Raw genomic sequence first — 12,218 nt, 5'->3', positions numbered from 1 at the left:
CAGAGTAAAGCGCGATAGCGATGAATTTTTTACACGTATGAACGAGCATCGAGGCCACGTGATAAAAAAACGCACTTGCGTTTTTTATTTTTTTTTTATTTTTATTTTTTATTTTTTATTTTTGCTCACTCGCAGCAGGATACATTTGATTAACTTGTTTTAAAACTTTGGAAACCTTGCGTACCATCGCTTTCGCGCTCACCTTTGCTCTTTTTTTCTCCCCCATTCTCCCTCCCTCCCCTTTCCTCCCATCGATCCCCCGTACACGTTCGCACGTTCGATTTTTCGACAGCTTCGAGGCGGATTACCCGCTACTCTACGTCCGGCCACCGATTATCGGTCGAAAACTAATTCTCTCGACGCCGGTTAACCTCGTTTCTCGACGCCGCCTTACGTGCCGCCGCCTCTGACGAATCCTCGTCGCTTTCGAGCCAATGATAAAGCTGGAAGGCAAAGTTGGCCGGTTCTCGCCTAAGAAGATGAGAGGAAACGTTCGCGGCCTTGATAGTCTTTCGTGAAAAGTTTATTTTTCCAAAGTTTCGCTTTGGAAACCGGGTAAAGTGCGGGAGCTTTGGCAAAGAAGTTTCTCGAATATAAGCAACAACAGGCGTTAAACACGGACACGTAACGCAGTTTAAATTGATTTCGATAAACTTTCATCTGGGAAGTTTGGAAAGGTCATCGACGAAGAAACGCGATCTCGGCTTCTCCTTTTCGAATTCTCGTAACCGTACGTAAGTAAGGTCGAAACTGGGTTTAAGACGCTTTAACCGTCGTCGACAGATCCTCTTACACGTATAAGGTGGGGCGAAATTGTGGTGGCATTGGGTAACCGCCTCGGGGAATAAGGCGGAGGTACGCGCGAAAGTCGTAGCGGTTCGTAAATTCGTCGATTACCTTAGCGATCAACGATGCACACAAGCCCTCTAAGCGTTGTCGTTGCCTTTTGCTGGAAAGACGTGTGGCATGAGCACAACACGCAGAAGATGGTGGCAGGGGACAACACGGTCGCGCTGGTATCGCCCCTAAAACCGGCGACCTCCTACCACTTTCGGGTGCTAGCGGAAAATCATCTTGGAACATCAGCGCCAAGCGACATCCTTCATGTCAGTATCAAAAAACATTTCAGCATATCTCAAAAAAAGAAAGAAAAAAAAAAATTGTCATTATATCACTTATCCATCTTATTATATATTCGTTAATATTCGAACGCACGATTTTTCGCCATTTCGTTTAACGTATCGAACGTTTCTCCTTTCACTCTTCGATCGTTCTGCGGCCGACGAATAAACCGCTACGTTGGACGACAACGGCAACGACAACAGGCCCAGACCGACGGCGAGATTCCCGGTGGATCGCCCAGACACGTTATCGCTGAACCCTTAGGACCGCAGCAAGTGAAGGTCACCTGGCAACCACCCGATCGATCCCTGTGGAATGGCGAACTTCTCGGATACACCATCAGCTACGCCAATCTAGGGTATCGTTATCCGTTTAACGGCTGTTTAGAATAGTTTCCAAAGCACACTTGAAGACCGTAGAATTTAGCAGCATAAGGAAGAACCTGATCCCGTCGAGTCTTGCCCGATTATCGCGGCGATTCCGCGTCCTACAATGGACGACGCTTTTGTTCTCTCCTTCCGTAACAGATGTTTCGCCAACGTTTCTCCTCCCCCTTTAAACGGGCCAATTCGGTCTCTCGCCGACGTCTCTCGTTGTACTTACATCGATTATTAAATCGGGTTATACGAACGACGAGGCCAATTCCGTATAACGAATCTCGAGGAAAACTTTGATAATCTCGGTCGGGGAGAAGGACAAGACGGATTTCGAATAAAATTCATCGTTAACCGTCCCGAAACGATGGAATTTCTCCTGGATTTCTCGGTCCTCGTTGGGATTCTTGGGATTCTCGATTATAATTCGCGAAGAATCGCGCGCCGGTTCGTTAGGCGAGGGGCGGAAACGCGCCCTTCCTTTCCTAAGGAAAGGAAATTTGATATCGGGTTGGAATGGATTGTATATATATATATATATATATGTACGATTATCGAGGAGGGGAGAAACGTGGAGGGGGAAATCAGGAGACTATTTTTCGCTCCAATTTCCACGGGATGGGTTTAAGTATCGTCGTAAGTTCCGGGCGTTCCTTCTCGCGCTTTATCTTTCCGCCCCGAGAAACACGGATCGTGGCTTTATTTCAGTGGGAATGATCAATCGGTGAACATCACCAGAGTGGGAATCACGGAGAACGGCGATGGCTCCTACAGACTAACCGGACTTCGAAAGTACACCCAATATAGCATCGTGGTGAAGGCGTTCAATAATAAAGGAGACGGCCCAGGATCTGACCCGGTCACGGTGCAGACTCTCGAAGACGGTGAGCGAACGACAGTTACTTCCCTTTCCTTTTTTTCTTTTGGAAATTTTTTAATAATCTCCCGAACTTATTGCGATTAAATTGCAAGTCTAATAAATTATTTCGATTCTATAGCCATAGAGGTTAATTAATAAATTAAAAAAAAAAATCCTATTCTCTTATGCAATGCGACGGATATCGAAAGTGGAACAACAACTTCTGTGCCTTAGAATTCGATCTAAACTCTCTGTTAAATGAGAAATAACTGTATCATCGAATAAAACAATCATATTCCCCCTTGTCTCGAGAAATAAAGGATAATCGGAGATTTTAGCGGTATTCGGAGTAATATGGAACGAGATGCGGCGCATTCTCGAGCGCTGATGAGGCTAGAGATTCGAAATTAATTTTCACGGGTGCAGTTTTACACGTAGAAACCGAAAATAACACGAGAAAGAGGATTTAAAAAATTTGCGTGTACGTCTCGCAAGGCGGAGCTCGTTTAACCGACATATCTCTATTTTTTATTCGGATGATTCGTTGTTTTAACTTGTTAAGTTTCACCCAACGAAATCTGTTGAGAGGATTAAAAAAAAAAGAAAAACAAATTGTTTCGTTTTTGGAAATTAATCGAATTATTTCAACTATTTCGAGACTCGTCAAAAATATTTCGGGTTGAGTTGTCGCTCCACTTTCTATTTGAATCCACGGAATTCTAATATCCTCTTTTCTCTCCTTTCCTTTTCCTAAGATTCTCGCTCGTTGAGGTACGAAATAACCGGTGTTGTAGTTTGTAGACCCGTTCTCGAAAGTATGTCGTAAAGGTGTTGCAAAGATCGATTAATTCGACGGATAGAGATGTCCAGGTCGCGAAACATTCCTCCGAATATCGAATCGTGCTTCAAGTTTGGACGAGTTTAGCGGGGAGTGGCCGCGACGCATGAAATCCGTTGAACGCTCGCGCGATTTCCGCGGTCCGTTCCGCTCGAAACAATGGCGCGGCTTAATTGCGCGGTTTCCTTTGCCGACACTCGAGGAAACAGTCGAAACACATTTTCCAACAAGGGCGTCGTTCGACGATAATCCTGTCTCCATCTGTTCCACGTGTGTAAAGAAAAAAGAGAAGAGAGAGAAAGAAAAAAGAAAATTTGTAACAACGCTTCGACAGTTATACATATATATATTCGAACAAGAACAAACTTCGGTGGCGCGAGTTTACTCGAGAGGAAAGCGGAAATGCTCGGCGGCCGCGTTCCCATTTTCCTCCCCGCTTTGCTCTCGGCGGGCAGAACTCGAGACGGATAACCGTCGAACGAGTTTCCTCTCGAGGAAGAGGAATAGCCTTTCGCGTTCCGCGGAAACCGCGGTGGATCCACTTTGTGCGCCACGCGCTCCCTTTTCCCCGTTTCACTCCCCGTGGAAAAAGATCGGCGTTCCGATCGCTGTTAACGAGACAGTCGAGTCCTCCCCTCCGCCTCCCGTGGCAAACATCGCGCACAACAACACGCAACGCGTTTTCGAATAACGAGCTCGGGCAAAAGCGAAGACAGATCGATCGCTCCTCCACTCCTCCTCGCCTCGGTTCAAGAAGTTGCCACTCGGGGGGATTCTAGCCTTCCAATCAGCAACGCAAAAACAATCCACTCGACACCAGTTTACCTCTCCTCTCTTTGTCCTCGAATTTCCTCTCGAAACTGAAAACTCCCTACTCGCGCCATTTGCGCGTCGGTAACCAGACTCCCGCGACTCCCGTCTCGCCGTTCCCGCCCCCGCTCGAATTTCTACAGACACCGTTCCCATTCCCATTCCTCTCTCCACGACGAAGCTTAATTTTCATCCCGATTCCTGATCACGACGATTTTCCACGACGCAGTTCCAAGCGCCTCGCCGCAGAACGTGGCGTGCGCTGCTCTGACCGGGCAGAACATCCAGGTGACCTGGAAGCCGCCGCCTTCCGACAAAGTTCACGGGGTCGTGCAGGGGTACAAGTTGCTGTACGAGGCGGGCAGCGCGGTTCTGGAGCAGCAGGCGGGCAGAGAGACGAAGATCAGCCATGCATTGAGCACGGTGCTGCACGGACTTAGCCCGTACACCAATTACACGGTGCAGGTGCTCGCCTACACCAGAGCCGGGGAGGGTGTCACGAGCAGCCCTGTATCCTGCACCACCGAAGAAACTGGTAAACCATTTGCTCGCCCCCGCGTGTCGAGTTTCCTCTCCCTCTGTGCAAGACAAACGGCGACAGCCACGAGCAAACAGAAGTAAATTTTCCACGGGATCGGGAGAGAGAGGGAGAGAGAGAGTATTGTGCCGCTGCGGTTCCGCCGTGGATGCTTTACGACGAGCCGTGCTGTTGATGTTTCGATAGGTCAATATGTCCACGAGATCGTCCAGTTTGTCGTTTTGGCCCGCATCGGAGGGCTGCTAGGGGATCGTGGACGTAAGTCGATTAGAAGCTGGGATTATCGTTAATGGGCTGTCATTCATTAACGTTGGTTCCGATATCGATGCTAAAAATTGTCGAATTAAATTATCGAAAGTTTCTTGAAACTGGAACCAGGAACCTCGATCAGAGAGAGACAACTTTTTTTTTACGTTTTTATAATATTATTCATTCAAGCACCATTTTCGATTCGAACAGGGACCGGAAGGTTGCGTCACGTACGGTGGAAAATTTCTCTTCAAAGACGTCTCGAGAGTGGGAACGGGTGCGCTTTACAGCGGGGGAGGGCGCTTGCAGCCGTGAATTTGGGGAATGGTCGGGAATGCCGCTGCTTAACGAGAGCGTGGAAACGTGGACCAAAGAGTCAATGACGGAAACTTTGCCGCTCCTTTGAAGTAACGTTATATCCAGAGAAGCGACGATGGCAATCGCCCCCTCGTCGTGGAAACTCGACTAGCTTTTCCATTAAACGCAGACGTTGCCGGCGTGCACGCGGCTCCTCAAATTCCCGAAAATAGGTCGCGAATAATTGTATCGCGTCATCGCGAAACTCGTAATAACGCTCGGCAAACGAAACGCGGCCCGTAGTCGTAAAATTTCGTGTGTATCGCAAAGAAAAGCGCGGGGCCCCGTCAACGCCAGATACTCAGCCCGAGCGGATTCGGATCCGACGAACAAGAGATTTTTAATCGCGCGTCAACGAAGCGATAAATAAAGGGAAAATTTTGCCAGAGGGCAAAGTTATGAGAGATGTACGTAATTTTTGTGCTCTCTGGAATGATAGGTTGAATAACGGAGGAGGAAAGGTCGTGGACGGTGATAAAACTCGGTAAAGCTTTTTGTCTTGGTCATTTGCCGCGACAGTGACCAAGCGTACCGCGAAGTAAAAATCACGATTCGAGGAGGAATAAGTTCGAAGGACGAACGATCCTCCTGGCGAGCAACACGAATGCAGTGGAAATAACGTATCCCTCGTAAAATTCTATCGGATTAAAAAAGAGGAGAGAATATAAATCCACGAAATACCGTTTCGTTTTGTACATTTATTCTCCACGATCGAATCCAAATTTGGCTTTTCCCAAAATTAAAGACGAGGGGAACGACCTTTCTTTCCCCCCTCAATCGACGATCGATTAACGAGCAATAAGCGAGCGTTTTTCGACTGTCCATTTCTTCCGCTCCATATCCGGAAGCCAGTGATCGCCAGCTACTCGTTCTTGCCTTAGTTCCTGACGCGCCCGAGCGCGTGAAGGCCGTGACCAGTAACGAGGACGCGGTGGTGATATCTTGGCTGCCACCGCGGCGACCGAACGGCATTCTCACCAAGTACACCGTCCATATCCGGGTGTTGGACCAGGGCCAGGAGGTGAAGACCATTAAGAGTTCGTTGCCTGCGCAGAACCTGCACCACGAGGCGACGGGGCTGAAGCAGCGCGAGTCCTACGAGGCCTGGGTTACGGCCTCCACCAAAATAGGGCAAGGACCTAGAACTCCGGTCATCAAACTTCAACTGAGCAATACCGGTAAGCCAAACTTTCCTCGGGGAAAGGAAAACCTTCCTCCTTCTCCCAACCATCTCAACCCCTCCCCGTTTCCTCTCTTCCTCTTCCTCCCCTATCTGCTCGCCATTCCCTCCCCGAGGAATCGATTTCCAACGGCTCGATTCGCCAACGATCGTGCGGTGAGCACGCGGGGAAATTGGGCCAATGAAACGTGCAAGTTTTATGAAAAATTCGCCACTCTCCGGAGGAATAAAACCGCGCAATCGTGGTTTCGTATCGATGCGAATCCATCGAGGACCGATTTTAGACAGCGAAAGGGGACAATGTACGAACGTATATAATGGAGTGTACAAGTAGCCTTAGAATGCAGCGTAGAAGAAACTTAGATATGTGTATATAGTGTTAATGATCGAGCGATTGGAATATTTCGCGCCGGTTAACCAACAAATATCGATCAATGACCATCATCGAGTGACCAATTACCTGGTTAATTAACGTCGGTACAATAAGATATTCTCCTTTCCTCGGCTATGGTATACTTTTCACGGAACAAGTTCGCTCTTAAAAGAACAAGATTTCTCGATAAACGTTGCAGGCACTCGCTCGCAATCTCGTTCCGTATGCATGGGATATTTAATCGACCCTGTTCCCGCGATTCTTTGCGTTTGAGTTCGACGGAGTTCGTGAAAGTTGATCGACGAGCTCGAACACATACTGTATATATATATATAGAGTTAGCGCAGAGTTCCGAGAATTATGCATTTTAATCCATAACCCTCTCACACGCGTCGTCGTTAATAGAAATCCGTGCACGAGTTTCGTTTTTCCTCGAATACGATCTCCTCCCCCTCCTGCGCCGTATTATATACATATACATGATTCGAGAGAAACAAAGTGAAGGGGAGAGGTAGAGGGGGCGGACGAGGGAAGTTTGGAAAGTGAACTCAAACACGGATCATAGCTGGAGGAAGTTTAACGAAGAGCAAGGATAACCGGGACTTTTAATTAGTTCCAGCAGCTATAATATCGTTCGGAGTGCCGCTCGTAGTGCCTTGGAGGGTGGACGTCAATATGGCCTGTCTCGCCGTCGGTATTCCGCGTCCCACGGTGGAATGGCGTCGAGGCGACGTCAAGTTGCAGCAGAAGTAAGTGGCGGAGAGAGGTGGTGGGATACGGAGCGAGAGATATACGCGCGCGTGTTGATCGCATCACGGTTTTTCACGACAGGTCGGACATCGGGGCGGACAACGCGTTGACGTTGAGGAACGTGCAGAGAACTCACGAGGGCAACTATTCCTGCCACGTGAAGAATTCCCTCGGTTCCGATGAAATCGTGTACACGCTTCAAGTACAAGGTACGTGGAGCTTGGTCGTTTGGGAGGAGAATAAGATCCCGTCGAGCGGGATTCTTCGTCCCTCGGGATCGTTTGGCGATAATTTTTCCCGTTATTCGATAAAGGAAGGGATTCCTTTTTCTGTGGAATCCTGGAAAATTCTACACGCGTATACGTTATATTTTTATCCTCCTTGTGAAAGATAATTGTCAATGCTATCGATTGGCTCCGTGAAATTGTATTTCATTCGAGATTTGAAGATCGGACTCGCGTCCCACGGACTCAATTTCGCTATTGGTTAAGGATCAAGTAAAATTTGGTACAAATTTTTTTTTCTTTTTTCCCCGCATTCGATTCGATTTAAAATTCTTCCCTCGCGTAAGAGGTTTAGCGACGTGTCGTTGGTAAACGTTGTTCTCGAGAGAAACGAATAATACCGCGCGAGTAACCACGACGGGGAAGGGAATCGGGTCAACGGGTCGCGTTCCCGTCGAAAACGCGACGACAGGACACGGAACGGCGTCCCTCCCCTTCCGTTCTCTGGGAAATTTTCAATCCCTTTTCGCGCGCATCGTGTGGATATTATCTCGGTAATGAACGGGAACGGGAGGGGTGGAAAAGCTTGTCACCGACGGGGTGAAACAGGGTTCGTTAAAAGTTGCAAAAACCAAATCGTTTTTTCGTTGCGGCGCTCGCACAATTATCCTGCATAATTCGCCCACGGTTGAAAATTCGTTCGTAAAACAGTGGAACGCCGCTGTTCGGACTCTCTCGTTACGTGAAACGTCGACTCGATTGCGAATCGTATGATTTCGTTCGAATTCGCGCGATCGTGGACGATAGTTTCTGAAAAAAAAAGTACATGGAAGTAAAATTTTTCCCGCAATTGGCTCGTCCCGGCGAGAATAAAGTCTCTATCCGGAGACTTTGAAAATTCCCTTCTTCTTCAAAATCACCGTCGTTCCGCGCTTAATAATCAGTCGAAACTCTGCGCAGTGCCTCCAACACCGCCGACTTTGCTCGCCACCGGCACCACGACGGACGCTGTCCAACTGCAATGGAAACAGGGCGACAATGGTGGCGCCCCCATCAAGGGATTCCTGTTGGCCTACCGCCGCGAGTTCTCCGAGTGGGAGGAAGTGATGATCGATAGGAAGGCGAACACGCATCTTCTGGAGGGATTGCAGTGCGGGACCAGGTACCAGTTCACATTGGCGGCGTTCAACAGGATCGGTAGCGGAAGCGCGAGCAAGATCGAGACGGCGAAGACGAATGGGACGAAACCGATTCCACCCATCAAGCATCAGTTGATCAAAGCGAATCAAACGTTCGTTACGTTGGAGTTGAACTCGTGGCAAGACGGGGGCTGTCCTTTGCTCTATTTTGTGGTCGAATACAGGAGGTTGCCCGGTGATTGGTTGCTCTGTAAGTCTCGTTCAATATTCGGATTCGATTCCCTCGAATAGTTTCATCGTTCGAGTGCCCAATTTTTTCCTCTTGCTTTTCTGCTCGATCGATCGATCCGAAAAGGCAAAGGAAAATATTTACGGTAAAACGTACAAAAAGTCTCGAACGGAAAATTGTCCCCAACGCGTCGTCGCGCTCCGTTTCACGCAACGACCCTAATTCTGTTGCAGTTTCGAATAACGTGCAACCGCAATCGAGATTCTCCATAATGAATCTGGATAGCGGCACCAAATACGAGCTCCGTGTCACTGCGTACAATAACGCGGGCTCGACGCAGGCCGAATACCTGTTCACCACGTTGTCGCCGACCGGTAGTAATCGAATACACGACGAGCACCCGCCCGAAACCGAGGAGACCTCCCTTCTTTTCGACGCCCACGTGCTCGCGCCTAGCGTCATCTCGCTTCTGGCCGTGTTCCTCACGGTGGCTGGCGTCTGCTTTTGCTTGAAAACACGTAAGTCCTCCACCTTATTATTCGCCCTACGATATTAAAAGGTAATCGAATCGATTTCTGGAACGTGCCGCCAAAGGATCTCGTCATCCGAGTTTATCGAACGTTTTTTACAACGCTTTTACGAACCATTAGGATGGGGAAAATATCCCCGAAAATTCGTTTCCGCGTTATCGTTATCGCTTGTGCTCAAATAACCGTACATATAATTAAAATCGCCGGCGGATGTGTATCTCGTATTGTATTGAAACAAGCGGTATCAAACAAAGAACCATCGAATCGATGTTCAATTAACGATTCTAATTGCCTATATTTAAACGTATACATGTATATACATATAACACGAGTGCACACGGCGGAAATCATAATTCCGCGTTGTATCGGAATCGCACGCCTTCTCTCTATAACGAAATTCACCCGACGTATTCTCGCACTTTGCCCGCAATCGCAAATGCTTTTCGATCCTACTAAGATTGCATTTCTGATTCAACGATCGACCACTCTACTCCGTCAAACTCTCTAATTCCCTCCATCGAATCGTAGAAGATCGATCAAAGGACATTGCCCCATCTGGATTTGGATCTGGTGTGGATTTCGGACCGCGAAGCGTTCATTTCGAGGAAACTCGAAAAGGGGAGACGAAAGGGTTCCGATCGAGAGGGCAAGATAGGATTTCAACGATGGCGGTAATTTGCATTAAGGAAGAGCGTGCTGGCGCCACACTCGTGCCACTCGTCGTTATCGAGTAGCTAAACGTCGTGCGATATCGTGTTCCAATTACTCTTCGAAGGGTGGCGAGATATCGCTATCAACCTGGCTAAAATTGATTCCTTTCTTTCCGTCCCTCCTTCTCCACCATTCCTTCGTTTCTTTCCTCCACGAACGCGACTTTTTACTCGACCACTTATCCACTCGCAACCCGAGCCACGTTCGAGCTCGTGCTATTCGATTAATTAAAAGCACCGGCGAACGAGACGCAATTATATCAACCGTTGTTGACGGTAACGCGCTACGATCGTTCCCCTCTCGACATGCGTGGAACGATCCGGTAAATATTTACGCGACCACGATTAGTCGACACGACGACGAGTTTCTCGATCGTCGAATTCCATCCATCTCGTTTTCGCCGGGTAATCTCCTCTCCGGCGAAAATTTGATCCCTCTCCATGCTCGGTAGATGGCAGGTGCTACGCACTTACGAGATAACCGCGATTCCTTTTCGACGTAAGTGTTGTTACAAGTTAAACGACGCGAGTCCTTTGTTCGCTTTCGAACACTTTGACGATGAAAGCCTGGCTCGAATTTCTCTTCGGTAGTGCCAATGGCGATGGTAGTAACAACGTTCGAACCGTTTGGAAAAACGGTTTAGAAACCGTTTAGAAACGGTTTAGCGTCCATGTACTTCTCTTTCGATTCTCGAGATTTCGATACCCGCGTACAGATCGCGTTGTTGTCACTCACTCACGAGCGAATCGCGATGATTGCAGACGCGGAACGGTCGGGGAGAGCGAATGATCCGAGCTCGCAAACCCAGGCGGCGCTGGAGAACAAGCACAACATGGAGCAGAGGGAACAGTATTACGCGACCGTGAGGAAGCCGGGGCAGCAGTCGCCCTGTCGCGAGGTGAGCGCCCTGGAAAGAATACCCGAATATTCCGAAGACATTTATCCGTACGCCACCTTCAATCTGCCCGAGCAGGAAAACCTGTCGGCGAACCCGATGCGACAGGCGTTCTACTACGAACGCAGCGAAACCATGCTGCAAGGCAATCAGGTACGAGTACAGAGTAACGCGAATGATGAACCGCCGTACGCAACGGTGTAATTTAATCGATCGAAAAAGACCTTTCCTCGCTTTCGTCGCGCGGGAAGGAAATATATCTTCGTCGTGTCGAAGAAAAGGATCGAGTCGATGTGACGTATTGCTTCTACCACGCGCGCACGTACACATACGCACACACGTAGCGTGTATATCCCGCGAGAGATGAAAGTAACGTGCACGATACGATCTCGCGTATAAACGTAAGGCGACTTCCCTCCATCGATGTGTCTTGGCTCGAGACTCGCTCGTCCCGAAAGTAAACGACTCTCCGAGGTCGGAGAAAACTCGTTACCGATACGATACACCGGGATGAATCTCGATGAAGGGATGCTTTGGGAAAGCGATAATAGCGTCGTCGCGTCGAAATCTAATTTTTCGATTTCGAGTGGCAGTAGTAGTACGTCGAATCGGAGAATCGAAGAAAGTGGATAGAGGTGGTGGCGAGAGAGGTTTGATTAACTCGACACACGTTTCAGTGCGACATGGAGCAGTACACGAAGGTGCGAGGAAGGGCGAGGCGGAAGTCGAAGTCGTTCAAGTCGGAATCGGAGGAGTACGACACCCTGGGCTCGGACAGCGACACGGAGGTCGGTACCAGCAGTCGGACCGAGTCTTCGAACCACCTGGACGACTCCGGGCCGGCGTCGATAATGACGCGTTCCCCGGGGCCGAATTCGATCGGGCAGAGGGAGCAGCGACTAGCCCTGGTCCCGAGGCCGGTTCATCATAGTAAGTTAGTATTCGATTTTCTGTGTCGACGCCGGCAACAGCCTTAAAACGTCGTCCAAGCCGCCACTAACGCATCACGTTTCTCGCATCCACGCGTCTCGCGTGCACCT

At 48.9% G+C, this 12,218-nt stretch overlaps 1 protein-coding gene across 14 annotated transcripts in view; it reads left to right on the top strand.

Annotated features, from left to right (window-relative positions):
- LOC108002686 (cell adhesion molecule Dscam2) overlaps positions 1–12,218 on the top strand; it is a 120,141-nt gene that overhangs the window by 100,420 nt on the left and 7,503 nt on the right. For 9 of the 14 annotated variants that reach the window (XM_062071316.1, XM_062071319.1, XM_062071318.1 and 6 more), the window contains 11 exons: positions 958–1,106; positions 1,326–1,480; positions 2,205–2,380; positions 4,233–4,538; positions 6,029–6,325; positions 7,314–7,449; positions 7,532–7,659; positions 8,635–9,063; positions 9,276–9,560; positions 11,045–11,331; positions 11,856–12,108. In XM_062071316.1, coding sequence (XP_061927300.1) covers positions 958–1,106; positions 1,326–1,480; positions 2,205–2,380; positions 4,233–4,538; positions 6,029–6,325; positions 7,314–7,449; positions 7,532–7,659; positions 8,635–9,063; positions 9,276–9,560; positions 11,045–11,331; positions 11,856–12,108 — 2,601 coding nt within the window. Of the gene's footprint in view, positions 1–957; positions 1,107–1,325; positions 1,481–2,204; positions 2,381–4,232; positions 4,539–6,028; positions 6,326–7,313; positions 7,450–7,531; positions 7,660–8,634; positions 9,064–9,275; positions 9,561–11,044; positions 11,332–11,855; positions 12,113–12,218 lie in introns of all 14 variants that reach the window. The other 5 variants (XM_062071321.1, XM_062071327.1, XM_062071322.1 and 2 more) reach the window with 5 other exon arrangements.

The sequence above is a fragment of the Apis cerana genome, linkage group LG2 (genome assembly GCF_029169275.1).
Source record: "Apis cerana isolate GH-2021 linkage group LG2, AcerK_1.0, whole genome shotgun sequence".
In the NCBI taxonomy this organism is placed as follows: Eukaryota; Metazoa; Arthropoda; class Insecta; order Hymenoptera; family Apidae; genus Apis; species Apis cerana.
This window is presented reverse-complemented; position numbering and strand designations above follow the sequence as displayed.